The 20211-nt window shown below is 43.1% G+C and overlaps 2 protein-coding genes and 1 non-coding gene across 3 annotated transcripts in view; all 3 read right to left on the bottom strand.

Moving 5' to 3' along the window:
* The window catches only part of MYBL1 (MYB proto-oncogene like 1), a 27105-nt gene extending 21203 nt beyond the window's left edge, over positions 1–5902 (bottom strand). The window contains exon 1 of the mRNA XM_026035606.1: positions 5834–5902. Within this exon, the coding sequence (XP_025891391.1) occupies positions 5834–5902 (69 nt within the window). The remainder of the gene's footprint in view (positions 1–5833) is intronic.
* Positions 421–515, bottom strand: TRNAY-GUA. Its single transcript has 2 exons — positions 479–515; positions 421–456 (listed from the first exon to the last, which is right to left on the bottom strand). It is a non-coding gene; the product is annotated as a tRNA-Tyr (tRNA).
* Positions 5903–13996: 8094 nt separating the features above from the next.
* VCPIP1 (valosin containing protein interacting protein 1) overlaps positions 13997–20211 on the bottom strand; it is a 15453-nt gene continuing 9238 nt past the window's right edge. The window contains exon 3 of the mRNA XM_026035584.1: positions 13997–15692. Within this exon, the coding sequence (XP_025891369.1) occupies positions 14821–15692 (872 nt within the window). The 3' untranslated portion in view covers positions 13997–14820. The remainder of the gene's footprint in view (positions 15693–20211) is intronic.

Here is a 20211-nt window from a genome sequence, read left to right as displayed (position 1 = left end):
GCCGCCGCCCCGCTCCCGCCCTGCTGCGCGCCCGCGCCCCTGTCGTTGCCGCCGCCTCCCCGCCCGGCCTCGTCTCGTCTCGTCTCGCCCCGGTGCGGGCGGCGCCACCGGCGGCTTCGCTTCGTGCCGCCGAATCTCGCGCGCAGCCTCCCCCCGGCGCCGCCGTTTGAATCTGCGCAGGCGGAAAGCGCCGCCATTGGCTGCCGCGCGCGCGCGGGGCGGGGCGGCGCGGGCGCCGCGCGGGGCACCACGGGCGAGCGAGTCCTGCCCGTGACAGCGCCGCGAGCGCCGCCGCCACCGGGCTCGGGGCCCGCCCCGCCCCGCCCCGGCAGCCCCGCCCCGCCGTGGGGGCGGCCCGGAGCGGCGACCGAATGGAGCGGGGGGAAAAAAAACCCCAACCTCGGCGCAAAACACASAGCCTCCTTCGAGCCGGAATCGAACCAGCGACCTAAGGATTSCCGCGGGCGGGCGGGCGCCTCTACAGTCCTCCGCTCTACCAGCTGAGCTATCGAAGGGAGCTGGCGGCCGCCCCCGCCGCGCGCCCCACAGCYTCTCGCAGCCGTGGGGCGGGTGTCCGGGCGGCCCGCGCGCTCCGAGCTGCGCTCGGACACGCGCGTTTGCGCATCTCCCGACCGACAGTGCTTCTGTGCCCTCTTCCGTTTCAGGAGCGCGGGGCTTTGGCTAACTGCGCCTTGCTTCCAGGGGAAAAGTCATGTGTGAAAAAGTAAATACGGGAATATATACATATGAATATTTATGTGATTTTTTTTTGCCTTTTTTTCACTCTTCATATGTATGCGTACACATATATGGCATTGCAAATATATGTTTACCGCTTCTAAACAAACCTAATGCCTACCTGTGCAACCATAATACTAAAAACTCGCCGTCTGACTCACCCTGGAGGCACCTCTGTTTCACAGGTATTACCTTCTTATGCACTCTAAGCTCCCTGCAAAGTGTCGCTGGCACCTAAACGGCTTTGGATTCAGACTGTTACCTGGTGCAAGCTCTGTTGCCACTGGGAGCACAGCCCCAACATGACAAAAAGAAAAAAAAAAAAAAAGGAAGGCAGAAAGGAAATGCCTGGTGGTTAAGCACCCACTTGAGAAACAAGAAATGCGGGTTTGATCAAGCCGAGCYATCCCACAGCTTGGGCAAGGGCTCTAACCACCACCCCGCCGTACACAAGACAGAAGCAACCAAACTCCTCACCACATCCTCTCGCGGCCACGATGGGAATTCTGCACCCGGGTTCTTGTCCTGCCAAAGCACCTGGGAGCTTCTCCCTCCCGTCCTCCCAATGGGCCCTCCCATTCCCACAGCCAGCGCCTAAAGTTCGCTTTTTACCTCAGGGATCAGCTCTAGGCGCCTGTAGGATAAACGCCCCTGCCTTAGGTAGGACTCTGCTGCCCTGCAGTCCGCTCAGAAGCGGCCTTGGGTTTTCTGRCTGCACCTAAGGGACAAGGTAGCTAAAAGGGCTGATGCTGAGCACCTAACACACACTTCTACCTTTTTGTGATGTTTACCTTCTTGAGCATTGCAAAAGGAAGCATCAAACAGCATACCGTTTCTTCTTTCAAGCACATGTTTTGTCCTCGCCTCAGAGATGTATTTACTTACAGAAGATTGTTAAACACCACACTAGAGAAAATAACTTCCTGAACGCGTAGCCGCCATGATGTGCAAAGTCACTTCTGGCACAACCTGGATTTTCTCGATATTCCTGTTACTRTGGCTGGAAGCATTAACTCTCCATAACACAGTCCGACTCTTAACTCTCCGTAACAGTTCCCTTCCACAAATGCTTAACCTGCAAGCTACTGGCACGCACGAAGCCCTGTCCAAGCAAACCTTGGAAGCGAACCTGCAGGCATAAAGCATAACCATTTAAAAAGCCTAAAACTTACCAGGAATCTAATATTCAAAAGGGTTTTCTTTAGGGATGTTCCTTTAGGCAGCTTGGTGCACCGCCCGAAGCAAGAGCACAGCACAGGCGTGAAATTTAAGGTTAATTAAAACAGAGGCCTAATGCAAGCGTGTGAAGCTCAATAGCAGGGAAAGGCCTACTCCTTACTGCAGTGGTTTCCAACATGTGTGGCCATAGAGMGCCCTCATTCCTTTTAGGACACATTCCAGGGCCTGAACTGCAGGGAACAGCCTGCACACTCTCCCAAGACAGTTTTTAGGCACAGTATCAGGCTCAGCAGCAGTGACACAGCAAATAACCGYGATTGCTACTGGCATTTGATCCAGCAGAAAGAAAAATCCGCTCCACTTTATAAACATTAACCTCATGCAACAGAAATCTCTGTGTGGCCTTTTGTGCTGCCAGCCCAGACAGTGGATGCATTTCCTTGAATCTATGTTCATTTACATCACGGTTAACTGTATTTTCCCCAGAATGCGAAGTCTGAAGCRCAGCAAACAATTTTGGTTACTTTATGGCATAATAATAGTCACTTTGAATACTGTCTGCAATAGCAGATGCATAGGTATGTTTTAAACCAAACTGAATTCCCCTTTAAAATATTTCAGTGCTGTAGAAATGCATGAACTAGTCTAACGGCACCCAGCTGTAGCACAAGAGCTGCAGAGAAAGCCAAACTGTGAGGAAACTTTCAAATGATCTCACATTACTCATATATATACGCTTTTATATATATTATATACACACACATACACACACACACACAAATATATAACTTTAACTTAATTTGTAAATCAGTAATGCATCTGCAGAAGTAATCCTTCCACCTGCACTCCAATGGAGGGAATGCAGATATATATGTGTGCGTGTGTATATAGATATATATACATACACACAAATATGCATATATAAACATATAAAACATATATATAAACATACATTTATATATAAAAATATATACATGTAAGCTGTCCTTGCCCCTCGCTCCCTTCCGAGGCCGAGCGGGAATCTCCAGCAGGACGAGTGAGAAACCTTGGCTTGCAGCGCCCTCTGCGCATGAACGGGAGAACCTCCATTCCTGTACAAGGACAGGAAAAATCCACCCTGACGCCCCACCGTCTCAAGGGTGAAGCACTGCCCACGCTTCTCTCGCAGACAAAATGCACAAAACGGTCAGCTGATTGCTGCTGGAAGAGGTTTTGTACAGAAAGTCATCTCTGGCGCTTATTGTGCGTCGGTGCTGAGCAGCGAGCGCCGCATCCCGAGCGGAGGAGGCGGCAGTTTCCTCGCATCCAAGTCCTGACAAGAGTCTTTGAACTACAAAGGCTGGAAGGGAAGAGTTTATGCAGTGAGCAGCACCCTGAGACAGGATCTGTGTCTGTCAGCCTCAGACTGTGTAAAATGTCATCTTTAGGGTTCATTTATATTTAATTCAGGCAAAAAAGGATGAAAAATATCAAAGGAGCCTGAAATAATAAGGGCTTAATTAACCTTCCTGCATATTCCAGTAGTAATACATATGTTCTCGATTTGTAGCAAGTAGATCCTAAAGTAGCAGCTGTCTGAAACTACTAAATTAGTAAATACTGACAGGATTGCTGTAAAGAAAACTGAAAATGAAGCTTGTTGTGACACACACTAAACATTCCTGTTGGTGTACATGAGTAAACACATATGCATCTAATTCGTAAAAGGCTTCACTTATTTATTATATTATTTTACTGTGTGATAAGGCAAGGTCTTACATTCTGGAGTTTCTTGAGCTCCTACCTAAAGGGAAAAAAAGTAAAAGAATTGGGGGGAATCTCCCTCTCCTCCTTCTCATTCTCTCTCAACTTTGACACCTCTGCAAAACCAAGCCAGAAATTCAGGTCYTGCTCTCTCAGTGGCTCTGTGACGACTTATATGAGTTATATTGGCAATCCTGTAATTTGCTTTGCTGCTCATTCCCTCTCGCTAGGCATCCTGCTGAACTGCAGGGGAAAAATGCACTAGGCACCATTACGTCCATGATCAGCTGCAGAGCAGCAAGCCTGTTCCTGTCGGGATYCAGGTCCCTGTTGGTGCCAGCTTGATACTCAGATGATTGCAAACCCAGCTGTGGTGGCATCAAGGTACCAGGCTACTGGGCCATATGTGAAATCCATGTGTGCATTACTGAGGTCATTTGCTACCCCTCCATTCCTGTGGCAGTTTTGTCTATACCCAGCAAGACCTGTAATGAAAAAATGTATGAGCTGTGACGCTGGAAAGAATCTAAAATTATCTGTAGAAGGAGACAACTCTCTGCTAGCATCCTCATCAAAATCTCTTTGGGAATTCAGGCAGGCAGACACTCATCTGGACAGATGAGCATTACCAGGCACCTGTTCCAGAAGGCACAGAGCTGAATATCAGTGTAATGAAGTTTAGAATAATCACTATTTCCTGTAATGATCTTCCAGTAGGTTGTTCAGAAAGCTCATCCTGAGGGTACCTAGAGCCTTTTGTGAAGACTGCATAGAGAAAACAAGAGGGCACATGATTGATTTTCTGAGAGCTTCAAACCTTGAATTTAGCAAAATTCCTACAAGGGAAACTAAGTTTTGTTGTTTTTAATTGTAAAAACAGTGGCTTATTTCCTGAACAGTTTCTCAACTCCAAAGCAAGTGCTGCCAGTCTCTTAAAATAAAGTTCTATAAAACAAAAGGCAGACTTAATGATCACCGACACCAAGACCAAGTGTCAAGAATGTTGGTTGCAACGTGTAAGTGAAGTTAGGACTTTTTACCAGATATTTTGCTTTTAGTGCCTTATGACCAGCTCCCCCAAGTGACTGTAATCTTCTGAGCTCCACACTGGCAGAAACACCAAGTGTGTCAATGAAAATCACAGGAATGCACCGTGTCTTCAGCCCAGTTCCTAGACGTGGTCCATATTCAGTGTCCCAGCACTGCTCACCCAGCTCTGAGGGTGCTCGTCTGGATTACCTCAACCCCATGAGCTTGAACTTGCTCTCCATCTTTGTAGAAACTCCGGGCAAAGAGCATATATTTACCAGATATTCTTCTAAATTAAAATAGTTCTCCAGATGGATAGTCTGCTCCCTGTCTTAGTGCCAAGAGCCAAACCTGCCACTGGTACTCAAGTGTCAGCTTCCATTCAGTTCAGTGAAGCTGCAATTCAGAGCAATTTCAACTCACTGCATGCCTTTGTAGTCACATTTAATCTCTATTTTTAATTATTTTTTTCCCATCTTTTCTTCTCCCTCCTCTCTTTTAAAGTCTCTCAGTATCTAAGTTTCTTAGTACCTTATTGAGTACCTCAGTATCTTAAGGACAATATTCTGCTTGTTGCCACTAGAGATAATCTGCTTTTGCCTGGAACCCTCTCCAAACATTTCTCATGATATTTCCCTTCCATGATGGCCTTACAGAATCTACTGCATTAACCCTTACGGGGGAGCAAGTCTTATGCACTTTTGACTGAATCTACATCTACAGCCTTTCGGAGAGGGGAGCACAGGCTAACGCCTCTCCCAAAGTCAATCAGCCAGTGATTTGTTCATCGTGACAGAGAAGAAAAATAATGACATGTAATTTGTGATTCTATGATTCTGCTGTTATATTGACTACATGGTAGTGTTGGGAGGTCAGAATAGAGAGCTCTAGGGCTACAATATAAGAAAAATATCAACACGGTTGAGCATATCTGGGTATGTTTGGGAGTAACAGTAGTACATGAGCCTCAGTGACAACTACTCTTGAGAACACTGAGGGAYCCTTTGAATTAAGCCTTGGGTTTGGTTTAAGCCAACAGCAGTTATGAAGTCCAAGAGAGCAGAAAGGCAAACCCAACATTTAACCCTGCCTGAGAACTGCTCCAGGGCCTACCCAAATTCACATAAGAACAATCACTACTTACCTTAGAACGATGACAGTTCTTCAAGATGACATTGCCTAAGATCTCACAACTGAGGGGTCTGCTGCACATCCCGCTTTGGGCAAGCCCTCAGCTATCATCAGCTTGACCAAGGCAAGAACCAAGAGCAGGCTGAGGTCTCGGTGATCTCACACGGGGCACCAGGACGCACAGCTCTCACAGGCGGCATCGCTTCAAGTCCTACCCACCTCATCTGCTTATCTGAGGACAATAGGAGCAACCCTGACAACATCAAAGAGGAATTTATGGCTGCTAGCCGCTTTACCTACAGTTTCAATGTTATTAATTCATATGAGAGACTATATAGGCAAATGGATAACTTTTTAGGAGGCAGAAGTAGAAGAACCCTTAATCCATCAACCTGGAAAACAAACATTATTCCTAAATTTACACTCAGACATTATGTATGATCTCACCAGCAACTCTTCCAATAAATAATAACGATACAGCTGCAAAAGCAGGTTACAACATTAACCTCAATTAACAGGCCCTAATAATTTCTCAAATGCCACTTGTTTACTTTGCAAGTCAGGGATGGATAGCTTTACTGGCTATGGTCAACAATTGCAAATGCTTAAAAATGGATTTAATGCTTTCATGAATACATAAATTTTGAAAACTGAAGAGATTATTTGGAAGTCACGTGTAGATTAGGTACTTGGATAAATGTTTTCCCATGCTGTTCTGGCCCTGTGCCCTCATAGGTCACCACTGTGACAGTCTGTGAAGTCAGTTTAATCCTTAGACTTTGCCAAAACTGTGAGTAAACCGTTCACCCTAATGCACGGGCTTTGTGAAGCAGTCAGAGCTAGATGAGCCAACCCAATGTTCACATGGATAAACAGCAGTCGGGCAGCAGCAGTTGTATCAGCAGCAGCCCGAGCTTCACGCGAGCAGGCAGGCTGGGAAGCACAGGGCAGAAAGTGCCCCCCCSTTCTTGCCCCTCGTCCTTCCCTCACTTCCACACTGCCTGCACTGCGTGCTATTGCCAGCAACTCTCCTGGGCAAGCCAAGAAGGGTCTTAAGACAGACCTGACTGGGGGGAAAACAGTGTTTCTGTATGTATAATGTTCAGTCACAGTGGTGCTTAACTATACAGTTAGCTCTGCACAGCATCATGTTGTTGACATCGCATCATTTTCAGTTAGAGCTTTGACATGTCTGCGTTTGTTGTTCTTTCTCGCAGTCACAAATCTCACACCATCACGTGGCAGCATCTGGGTCCTCAAACTAGGTCACTTTGGAAATGGGACAACATGGGAACATGGTTGCCCTATCAGACTGGTAGGTGTAGGTTTTCAGAAGCACTGACATATTATCCTCACGTATTCCAGGTGTTCTCCTGAAAGAGAGAACTCGCCTGGGAGTCTTCTGTCCTGTTTGGTTTCCCTTCATTCCTTCAGTCCCGTGCCTACAGATTCCAGAGGAAGCCAAGCAAAGGCTGTCACTGCCTCCTGCCCAGTTTGTGTGAAATTTAATCATTAATCTCCCGCTTCTCACTGTCTCTACCAGCAGCAGTATAAGCAGACAGTAAGCACAGTAACATCTCCATGACAAAAATGATCTAGAAGGAAGCAGACTAAAATAAAAAGGGCAACATCAGAACAGACCTCTCTGAAATTTGCAAGGCCTGCACAAATGTATATGGCAACGGAGACAGGGGTTACGATTAGGAGGTGAAGTATCTCCAATTATACAACAGTGAGGCAGCAATAGAAAAATTTAATTTTGGACTAAAAACTTGCACACTGGGATGAAGATACAAAAATCTGCTTTTGCTGTTTTTCTTCTGAAATAAGTTATTTGAACTCTTGCTCGCAGGTTTAAAAGATATTACTGTGCACTTTTTCCCCAAAGAGCACACCCAGGCTCCCTCTGCTACTTTCTGAGAAAAATGACAGCACCTCCTACATGTTCCTCTAATGCCCAGAAAACACCTTTTCCTTGGCACCCTTCTTTTAATTTTTCACTCATTGAACTTAAGTTTATAACTACCACAGACCCTGCCCAGACCTACCAGAACACTTCAGAAACGAAATCATATAAGTTATCAACAAAGTCCATCATGAAACAAAATTCAGTAGCCAAAACAGAGGCCAATAAAGCCCAATAAAGTCTGCCACAAAAATCATCCATGTCTTTAATCAACAAAGCAGAGAAAAAGTTCTATTTTTCCTGAAGCTTCTTAAAATGTCTGCAAGTTACTACCATAGAGGAAACATTTGCAGTCAAGTCAAATATGTTTGGCAATATTAATAAATGTTCAGAACTATCTGACATACATTAATGTAAGTAACTCAAATTAGAATTAACTACTTCAAAGCCTGTTATAGCAACGAAGTTTCTGTAGTGTCAACTTGGCCATCAAATCTATTATGGATCCAGGCAATCCTACTTTTCTTCATCTATGGTTAAAAGGAAATATTAAAACATTACAACTCAGAAGCAGAYGATAAATCACAGCCACAGTAAGTAAACATGCCACCAAGCAACAAAACAGCTTCCATTACCTTTTAAATTCAAAACGTGTTTGAACTGACTCCTCATAATACCAGAAGTACCTTTTACAACTTGCTATACAAACTGATCAACATGTAGGATTTGCTTTCAACCTGACCCCATCGAGAGAAGAATGTTGTGAGGAGTTTTGTTCTAGTGGAAAGTCAGGGTTTTCTGGGTCTCTAAAACAGGCTGGCTATGCACACACCTAAGAGAAAGCAAAACAAAAAATAATACAATAACTCTGACATAACCTTAATAATTGAGACAGCTGTTAAGGCTTACAGTTAATAACAGAGGAAAAATTAAAATATTTTGAAAACATTCCTAACTTGGTTATTTCTTGGGTTTGGTATAGATTACAAACATTGCATTAATAAGGATTCATAAATTTCTGTCTTAAGCATTTAAGCCTTTGAAATACAGATTTTTGAAAGAGCAATATTTAATTCCCCATGATATGACAGGTAGTCAAAATTCATTACCTTTATATCCATCATTTAAAAATATTTTAATGCTAACTCCCTTTGAATTAAAGCCTTTCAATAAATATTAAAATTTATTTGTAGGAAGTAGTACAGCTTCACAGATGGGTTTTATGATTTCTTGTAGGCTCGAAAGATAGGGTTATAGCCAATTTTTGAAGCATACAGCTGGTGGCATTAGAAGAGAAGTAATTTAAATAGTTGTCAATATGCTCATTCTTGATATTGCCAAATTTTCAAAAGTCTTAATTCCTCCAAATCATACTATTCATATTTATGTATTACATACCCACATTAAAATACCACTTTGAAACACAAGATATTTTCAACAGTATTTCACATCACAAATCATAGAATCATAGAATCATAGAATGCCGAAGGTTGGAAGGGACCTCAGAGGTCATCGAGTCCAACCCCCCTGCTCAYGCAGGGTCACCTAGAGCACGGGGCACAGGGCTGCATCCAAGCGGGTTTTAAAGATCTCCAAAGAAGGAGACTCCACAACCTCTCTGGGCAGCCTCTTCCAGTGCTTTGTCACCCKCACWGTGAAGAAATGCTTCCTTAAGTTCCTGTGGAACTTCCGATGCTTCAGTTTGAAGCCATTTCCTCTAGTCCTATCACTGSCCACCACTGAAAAGAGGCCGCCCCCCTCCTCCTCACTGCCTCCCTTGAGGTATTTATACACGCTGATCAGGTCCCCCCTCAGCCTCCTCTTCTCCAGGCTGAACAGGCCCAGCTCCCTCAGCCTTTGCTCATAGGGCAGATGTTCCAGGYCYCTGATCATCCTCGTAGCCCTGCGCTGGACTCTCTCCAGCAGCTCCACATCCCTCTTGTACTGGGGAGCCCAGAACTGGAYGCAGTACTCCAGATGTGGCCTCACCAGGGCTGAGTAGAGGGGGATGATCACTTCCCTCGACCTGCTGGAGACGCTCTTCTTAATGCACCCCAGGATCCCGTTTGCCTTCTTGGTCACCAGGGCACACTGCTGCCTCATGGTCAACTTGTCGTCCACCATGACACCCAGGTCCCTCAATGCAAGCTATTTCACATGTTGTGTATGTCTTGGTCAACTTTTTTTTTGCATTTTCTTCTTGGTTATAACTTTTTTTWAAAAAAAAAAGGGGAAGAAAAAAATCCCCCCAGATTTTGCCCTGAAGTGTATTTAAACCTACTTTTAAAACTTTTTCAACTTCAAATGCGTATGTGATTAATGAAACATTCAGAGGTGGTATGAGGTCAAAAAAAGCTTTTGCATTAAGATTTTTTCATTCAAAAAATGTTCATTTAAATAGAACATTACTAAAGCTAAATGGATGACAAGAGTTCAACTTTCTAATATTTGTATCWTTTTTTTCCACTTCTGTACTTGCATTCATGTTTCCGAGCAGAACGCAATTTCTATGTGCAGCGTAAGAGTTAAGGCCATTACAACCCATTCATTTTGTAGTCAAATCAGTGTTAATTAACCAAGCTAGTGTGTGAAAGTCTAGATAAAAGTTGCAACTTATAAGCCAAAGCAGATGTTTTAACTTATAATTTTAATATAGCAATCAAAGAAAATTCCAAATACTGTACAGTGAAGTGTAGTATAGTACACTATATACTGTTATAATACACTATTGTTACATTACAGATAAAAAAAAATCAAATATAATTAGTACAGCAATCACAAATAAAACAAACCAAACTGTGCTGGGTAACAGCCAGTGCTGTGAAGATGGTATCATTTCTATGCTAATTTATTTTTATTTCAACATGTAAAGCACTTACTGTTTAAAAAGATTTGTTCTCTAAATATATACACTATCAATTCTTATTTATACATTTTAAATAGCATTCCCTCCTAAAAGTGCACTCTTTCATTTCTTGGCAATAATCCTCATTAAAAGTAAAATAATTCTGAAAATACCAATCACATTTCAACCTTTTATTGCTCAACCACAGGCATAAGGGCTCAGAGGGAATCCTGCATTCTACGGATCTTAAGCAACTTCAGCAATTTTAAGAGGCTAAGCTGATATCCGTAAGCCAAACAAAGAAACCACTTACTGTTATGTTTCTTAACAGAAGGATCAACTTATTATCATTACTTTACTAAAGCGTGTAGATTCCMCTATTTGAAAAATGGGAGCCAAACAAATGTAGAGGTAACGGTGGCATCTTCTTTAGCCTTTCCTTTTGAATGCAGTTCAAGTGAGGCACAGTTCCTCTAGTTTTAAGCATATTATGAATTTTATTACCTGACATTTTTAGCACACTGGGGACAAAAAGAAAGAAAAAAGAACAGGAATCAACTCAGCTAGCCTTGTAACAGTGACAAGAGATTCTCCTCTTAGAAAGATTTTATACTAAGCACTTTGGTCTTGGAAATACGCTCGCCGTGCAAGGAGGGCTGTTGGGGTACAGCCTCRGAGCAATGACCCCGCAGAGCTGCTCTCTGAGGCAACGTCTCAACAAGGTTTCTACAAAGGTCTCCTTTATGTTTGTGTGTGAGATGTGCAAGTTTTAAAGCCATAGAACAACTTGGCCATATGAATATGTAAAGCGAGGACTGCCTTAAATTTCCCCGCTGGCCAGATCAGAAGGCGTTCAAGATCAGATTGTCTGGGAAATCGGCTGGGGAAAGACGAGTAACTTTCAAGGGAGTCAGAAAACCAACAACATACATTGATGCTTTGTGCCTATGAGACTGAAGATGTCCCAAATGTTTTTTTATATTACCTGTAAATCTGCCATTTCTTTTCACTCACTGAAACTGAAACAAAGCCCAAGGAACGAGCAGTATCAAAAAAATTAGTCAGCCTTACTAATRAGGCAGATATTTTAAGCATTTAAAATCTCGCATTTGGTTGAAAAACTGACCTGCTCACTTGAGGTTTCCCATACACCTATTGAGAATCTATCTGTTCACTCATTCCCTTTTCTGTCTTTGCACTGAGCCCATATTTTCAGTAACCACCTCTCATTTAGGCTAYGTGCATTAGGCTGCAGTGAAGTTGAGGGTTTTCAAGTAATTTCTTGTCATGAGAAGGCTGCAGAAGGTGGCTGGCCCTAGGCAGGCCAACATGGCAGGCACTCACGAGACACCAGAGCCACAGTCTAAGCCCACAGAGGCAGTTCTACAGCAAGATGGTTTTCTTGGGCGGGGGAGGGATTTAAAATAAAATAAACCCGCTTAGACCACCCTTGCCACTGCTTTGGAAGCCACAGGGGCTTTGCCTCCATGTTGAGGGCCAGCTCCCTCCCCGCCATGTGCCTGCCGCCATTTTGTGTGCTCAGCAGACGGGCAGGGGGATCCACCTCAGCGGCGCTGCTCGCGGCCAAGGGAAACGTCTCCTCAAACCAACACCTTGGTGCTCTGTGTTCACGTCTTCTGCAGCTGCACATCTCTCTGAAGCTTAGCCTCACGTAAGAGCACCCAAAGCCACTTTTCTCAAAAAAAAAAAAAAAAAGAAAGAAAGAAAAAAAGAGGGGGTTATTTTTTATATTTAAAGGAATGAGAAGCTATGTGAAATAAGAAAACTGCAAAGAAAGCACTAAACATTACACCAGAGGCGTTCACATCAGCAGACCTTGTATCGGTGCGTTACTATTCCTATTTCAGCCTGGTAGCCTGATTGATCTACATGATTTGAGTGGATCCTGGGATGAGATACTACCAGGGAGCCAAAAAGCTGAGCTATTATCTGCATCTGTTTCTATCTATATAAGGCAGAAAACATCAATCTATTGCTGGAATGGGAAGTATCAAAATTAAACCAAGCCTTCCTCTTTACACAGTAAAAGGCACACGCAAACTTCTGTTGTCTTAGCAGAAAGGCAAGAAAGAAATAAGTTTCCTCTCCTGGAGTAAGGAGGATGTGCAACAGGTGATTTATTTTCTTCATAACTTAAAATTCTCTCATACACACTGCCCWTATTTGTTGAGCTGAGAAAGTTTTCTCCTGTTGCTAAAGACAATTTTAACCAAATGCTTAAGCGGCAGCAATCTCATCTGAAATGCAAGAGACGCAGGCGATTCCTCCCTGCTTGGCCTCCGCTCCCTCCAAGCCCTTCCTGGGAAAACGTGCCCCTGCTGACGCYGCCAACACCTCACGTTGTGACAACGCACAAGCCCAACAGTTCCTCGCCTGTTACTCAGTGCATCAGCACGGTCAGTTCTAACGTGCCGAGTCACTCCATGCACGCACAGCTTCCAGACTGCCAGCTGACAGGTCGGCAACTGGARGCCTTGCTTTTTGTTTTTCATTTCTATGTGAAAAGGTGATTCTTATGTTTTACCCATAAGTAGTGTAGTAAATCATTAAGGATTTATTCCCTCTTAACAAGTTAACCAACAGAGGAATTTTAATTTCCTTTGACAAAACAGGGGCTATTCTTTAAGTAACTTGCTTCAGTTAATTTTCCATACAAAAATAAATCCTCCCTCATGGGACATTTTATCATACTAATGCTTAGAACTGTTGAAGTGATTAGAAATGTAAAAAGTGAGGAGACTTTTCTGAATACAAACATCTACAATACAAACAACATTTGTGAACTGATAAAAATCCACATGTGCACAAACACAGACTTCAATATTTAAATGCTCTGAATTCCTTTGAAGCTGTATTAACATCTTTCATCCATTCAATGTTAGTTTACCATTAGAGGAAGCAACAATAGTGCACTTAAAATATGACTATGAAGGTAGGAAGCAAAGTGCAATATCAGATAAACATTCCACCTTTGGGGAGCAAGCACAGCAGCTGCTCCTAAGAACTAGCACTGCACGTCTGATGAACACGCTGCTTAAGTGGACAGCAGCTATATTATAACTGACCGAGGCAGGAAACCTGCACCGCAAACTGAAGTGAAGCTAATAGCAGTGGGTAGTCCTATAGACACTGAAAAACATATATTCCTTGTTTCTGTGGTGTTAAAGAGGAAGTTTCCAAAAGCTCAACTATAACTGGACACCCTTCAGGATAATGGATGGTACAGAGCAATTTTCTCCTTACCGATTGTTAATATGCTCTGAAGAGGACAGCAACAATTTAACTCTCACCATTACCAACCAATGCTAACAATCAAAGTTTTTTTTTTTTTTTTTTAAAAAAAAAAAAGCGGATTTGCTATTGAACATTTGTTGTTTCTTCCTTCAACTTGCCAACTTCTCTCCCACAGTCATATGAGAAGCTGCACACCATCTGAGCAGCTCAGTATTCTGGAGCAAATAAAACACACTATCACATACCAACAGAGCACCAGAGCGGCTGCCTTGGCTCCGACAGCCCTGCAGAGCCACACCACAGTCACTTATCTTCATCATACACTAAGTAGTCTTTTTTTTTTTTTTTTTCTCTTAACTTGCTTAAACTGACACTATGCAGAAATTAGAGAGTTCACTATAGTTACACCTATTTCAAGATTTCTGACAAGCGCACACAGTTGTATGAATGGTTTTTAAATGGGAGGAAGTGCCAGCACAATGTAATTAATGCTTTGTATATGCTGCATTATGAAATTTAGCACACAGTTTGAGTTGCTTTTGGAAATTTATGTATCRTTCATATGTATAGTATACTTTTGAGTGAAATTAAATATCTGGGACAGGATCAAGTTTGTCAACTTTTGCTAGTTTTGCCCGTTCTAATCTTTCCAGTAACTTTGAACTAGCACAGTAAGAACCTCACATGAGCTTAATCTTAAGACTTTTATGGAATTACAAATTACAGAGAACTTTCAATAACCCACAGTTACAGCAGATATTCATCTCAGTGCATTTCCTAATAACTAATTTACAGGTAACAGAGCCAGCCTGGGCAGCAGTATGGTAATATTGAAAGCTATTGCCAATCACACACTTGCTTATCATGCACTGAATAAGATGATATAATCTTTAACATACATACAAGATTTAATAACTAATCACTTTGTGTGGCCCAGCCAATAAACATTACATTTGAACAGTAATTTCTTCTACCCTTATTAGATTTTAACCTATCAAGAGTGATCCATTGGCTCAGTTGCATTAGTGATTTCTGCATCTTGACTATCCATCTCCTCAAGCTCCTCAACAGAATTTCCCTTTTGTGCTTTAGACCTCCCAGGGAATGCTGTTCCCACAGAATTCACCATGTTACCAGCAGTTGATTCGGTGTTCAAGTGTTCAGTGCCACCCGGTGCAGGAAACGATTCGGACAACCCAGCCTGAAAGCTCCCAGTTTTAGCAGTGGAACTCGCCGCCTCCACTTTCCTTTGAGACAGCCCGACTGAGGCTGACTGCTCTGTACTCTGATCCCGTAAGTGTCTATCCATTGAAGCCTGAATAGAAGAGACCATTTCCTGCAACTTTTTTCTCTGTGCCTCAATCAAAGTGGGGTCAAGCTGCCTGCTGTCTCTCATTGTCACCACTCCAGGAGCTATTCGGATAAGCTCACTGTTACCAGAAGCCGCTGTGAACAGAGAAGGCTCAACCTTAGCAGAAGGACTGAAGTCCGTTTCTGTGCTATGCTTCCTTAAAAGTGGTGTCTCCCTGACTCTTTGATCATGCTGTTGACTACCAGATGCAGTTCCCAGGGAATGGCCCTTCCCTTGAAATGCAGTTATGTTATGCAGTTGTTCAGATTTCTTTTTTACTACGCCTCCACTCCCCAGCTTGAGCATTCCATGAGAAGGGCTTGCTTCTCTGCTCCTTGAAGTAGCTTCTGCTCGTACTTGACTTAAGGCCTCTTTAACCAAGTCTTCAACGCCAGGACCAATAGGGAAGTGCCCAGCAGCATCCACACACAGCTCCAGTCTGTCTTCGGCTGCGTTGTACACGAAGTTTTTACCAGGCAGATGGGGAAAAGTACAGTGCTTGCCATCAGCCAGACCTAGAAAGATGGACAAAGGCATTCAAAAAAAGTTATTCAAAAGATGTGCTCAGAATACACAATAATTACTGTCTTTAACTGTACTGTATCAAATCTATAGAAACCAAAACAGTGAAACGGTTAACTATGGGAAAAAAAAAAAAATCAGGCTTGTATACATATGATGCCAATTCAGTACATCTTAGGGATTTCTATTTTCTACGGCAAGTCTAAGAACATGCAGTAATGCAGCTAAGACACTCACCTTGGTAGGACTTGCAGTTCTAGCACAACAGAAGTCTAAGAAACAGTCTGTACTTGCAGCAAGCCAAAGGCTGCCCCCTGCCCTGGCCAAAAACAAAAATACCCCACAGAGCTGCCACTGAATACATTTCAAATCACAACACATCTGGAGATGTTTAATATCACTTTCACACTGATTAGAATTGTAGATGATTTTAGTGTGTTTTTAGTTGGATGTTAGACCATCATCAGACCTGAACAGTTTCAGAGTTGCCATTTATCTCCTTCTCAGGGAGAAAATGCTGCTGCAGAAACAAAAAGAGTATTTCAAGCTTATGTATACAGTAGTAATATGAAATGAAAAATGAACACAATACATAATRTTTTTGATCTGCTGCTTGTCTCATTGTCCCACTTATGAATTGACAAATCTTCTAAAACTGAGAGTTTGCTGGACAAATCTAAGTTCCACAGCTGTTCTGTATCAAAAAGAAGCATCATCTGCCTTTCCAGTTTAGTGTTGTGGAATACAAAACAACTCCTTCAACTTGGGCCCATATAGGCTGTGCTATAAGCAGTAAGGAATTGCTAGAGTGATAACAGCCTTCGGATAGTTAAAAGCTCGATGAGGATAATAAACACTTGACTGTAACAACTCTTTTCACTTCAGTTCTAGCAGCTAAACAATAAGAGCTAAAATAAACAAATAAAGAAAAAAATCTATACAAAAGTGCCAACAATAAGCAAATTCACGGGGTTTCCTCACATACTCTCACAATTCTTGAGGAAAAATACAGGAAATTAAACTAAATGGAAAAAAAATGACAATCAAGGACTATATCTATGTTATCAAATAAAGCTGAATCAAAACAAATATTCTGAGCATCAGCAAAGAGTTCATTTAGATAAATGCTATTAAGCAGCTTTTACATTGTTGAATTGCGACTCTCTAATAAGTCAYCAATCTGACTCATCTTCTATAGCTGCTGCTTCACACAGCTCTATAGCTGCAGAAAATCTACAGATCAGATCTTTATTTTTCACAAGAACTTCAGACATTCAGCTCCTCTTTTTCTTCCTATATATCCATGGGAACCGATAACTAACCAGCTAAAATATATCACCGAATAAAATTTAACCCCACTTTTCTGTCTATYCAATCCTGAAGAACTTAATTCTAACTACAATATTTACCAATTTGAATTTTGTCTGTGACAGTCAGAGCTGCAGGAGCTTTTATGATAGACAAATACTGCCTTTGAAAATGCAATTCTGAAATTCTGAAATCTCAAACAAGATCTACCACATTTATTTTCAAATGATTAACAGTGCCCAGGTAGAAGGCTTTGCTCCACACATCTAACATATTTGCCTTATGATATTAACTAAAACAATACAAATCTATAAGGGGTTTCTTTAACTGGAAAGTAAAAGAAGCAAAACCACTAGTTACATCATTGCACCCTGTAACTGTTTGACATGGAAATTTAATTCCATGTCATTCCAATTTCAAACCATACAAATATGTTAATGCTGAAATCCTAATTCTACCTACCAAGACACGAGTTATGTAAAGATTGTGCACACAAAGAAATGCACTAAGGTTCAAACATAAAAGGTTATCTCCTTTTGAGAGGTCATGACCTCAGTTTTATGTTGTCAGTTGGCAAAAGTGACTTTTAAGCCAGGCATTTTCTGTGAGTTCATGTCCAGCTGGACTAAAATCTCTTGGATTCATTTCAGGCTTTCAAGCTCCAGCTAGTCAGTAATCAGTCCAAAATGTCCTTTCGACCAGGCACTGCTTAAGCTATTTCACTTCCCACAAAAAAGAAAACAAAACAAAACAAAAAACCACAACAGTCTTTACTGTATAATCATAGTAAATGAAACAAAACTGGAAGGAAACAGATCTGCTATTTGCAGGCCAATTCTATTACCCAAGATAACAATCCAGAGAGAGGCAGTGGTCTTCTGAAAATCCTACATATTTTCATTATTAATATAATTTATGTTACAGCAGGCCATTGGATTGCAAACAGTGATAAAACGTTCATTTTGAGAAAAATATCACAGTTTAGCTAAAATTGAAGAAATCACATAGTAAAAAAGCAAGAGAATAAGCATTATAGGTAAAGACACAAGGGCTCAGTTAGGAATGAAAACATTTCAATAAAAATAAAAAATAAAAATGAAGAGGGAGAAAGAAAACTGAATAGTTTCCTCTCTAAAGAAAGCTGCTATTTCTTCTTTGTAGATAATTTTTAAAGTAGTCTGAAAATCAGACTGTTTGCTTTATTATGGAGTTGGTAGTCTGAGACTAGGCATTTATTAAAACAGGGCTGGATAACAATTGCTTTTGAACAACAATCCTGGGTATATCAAAACAAATTTACCCCATTTTTTATCACAGAATCTCAGAATGGTTAAGGCTGGAAGAGACCTCTAGAGATCATCTAGTCCAGTCCCCTGCTCCAGCAGGGACACCCAGAGCACGGGACACAGGGCAGCATCCAGGCTGGTTTGGAAGATCTCCAGAGAAGGARACTCCACAGGTTCCCTGGGCAGCCTGTGCCAGGGCTCTGTCACCCTCACAGGAAAGAAGGTCCTCCTCACATGGAGATGGAACTGCCTGTGTTTCAACTTACATCCATTGCGCCTTGTCCTGTCACTGGCCACCACTGAGAAGAGCCTGGCCCCTTCCTCCCTGCCTTCACCCTTCAGGTAGTTAGACATATTGATCAGACCCCTCTCAACCTTCTCTTCTCCAGGCTACACAAGCCCAACTCACTCAGTCTGTCTCTCCTTGTACGAGATGCTCCAGTCCCTTAATCATCTTTGTCGCTCTCTGCTGGACCCTCTCTAGAAGCTCCACATCCCTCTTGTACTGGAGAGCCCAGACCTGCCCCCAATACTCCAGGTGCGGCCTCRCCAGAGCTGAGGAGAGGGCAGGATCCCCTCCCTTGACCTGCTGGCAACATCCTCCTGATGCAGCCAGGAGCCCATTGGCCTTCTTGGCCATGAGGGCACACTGCTGACTCATGGTTAASTTGGTGTCAACCCCGACTTCCATATGCCTGTCTACAGAGCTGCTTTCCAGCAGGTCAACTCCTCATCTGTACTGGTGCCTGGGGTTATTCCTCCCCAGGTGCAGGACCCTGCCCTTGTCCTTATTGAACCTCATGAGGTTCCCCTCTGCCTAACTCTCCAGCCTGTCCAGGTCCCTCTGRATGGCAGCACAGCCCTCCGGAGTGTCGGCCACTCCACCCAGCTTGGTGTCATCTGCAAACTTGCTCAGGGTGCATTCTGTRCCCTCGTCCAGGTCATTGATGAACAGGTTGAACAGCACTGGGCCCAGTACTGACCCCTGGGGGRCACCACTGGCCACAGGCCTCCAACTATCAGGAGCCTCTGAGCTCTGCCATCCAGCCAGTTCTCAATCCACCTCACTGTCCACTCATCTAACCACACTTCTGGAGCTTCCTTRGGAGGATGTTATGGGAGATAGTGTTGAAAGCCTTGCTGAAGTGAAGGTAGACAACATCCACGGCTCTCCCACCATCCATCCACCCCGTCATCCCATCGTAGAAGGCTATCAGGTTGGTCAAACATGACTTCCCCTTGGTGAATCCATGCTGACTACTCCTGATCACCTTCTTCTTGCCATGCCYACAAATGCTCTCTTGGATGAGCTGCTCCATCCTCTTTCCAGGGACGGAGGTGAGGCTGACCATCCTGTAGTTTCCTAGTTCCTCTCTCTTGCCCTTTTTGAAGTCTGGAGGGACRTTGGTTTCTTCCAGTTCTCTGGCACCTCCCCTCCTCTCCATGACCTCTCAAACATGATGGAGAGCGGCTGAGCAATAACCTCCATCGGCTCCCTCAGCACTCTTGCGTGCATCCCATTGGGGCCCATAGATTTATGGGTGCCCAGTTTGCCTAAATAATCCCTAAGCCAATCCTCCCTGACCAGCGGAAAGTCTTTCTTTCTCCCGTTTATCTCTCTGGGCTCTTCAGGTCATGGGGACCAGCCTTAGCAATAAAGAGAGAAACAAAGAAGGCATTTAGTAACTCTGCCTTCTCTGCATCCTCTGTCACCAAGGCATCCTCCCTATTCAGTAGCAGACTAAATGGGGAGGGTGCCTTTATGCTTAAAACACACAGTACCCTAGTATAATATATCTGCCAAGAAACACTAGATGCATGAACTTCAGTTTAATGCTGTAAAGTATATATACAACCAGAATAGGTCCTATGATTTCCACTCTGTTTGACCTTCTCAGTAAAAAAAAAAAAAAAAAAA

Source organism: Nothoprocta perdicaria, unplaced genomic scaffold (assembly GCF_003342845.1).
Source record: "Nothoprocta perdicaria isolate Ctin4 unplaced genomic scaffold, notPer1 scaffold_162, whole genome shotgun sequence".
Classification (NCBI taxonomy): Eukaryota; Metazoa; Chordata; class Aves; order Tinamiformes; family Tinamidae; genus Nothoprocta; species Nothoprocta perdicaria.
The sequence above is the reverse complement of the archived record's forward strand: the minus strand, read 5'-3'. Positions and strand labels throughout refer to the sequence as shown.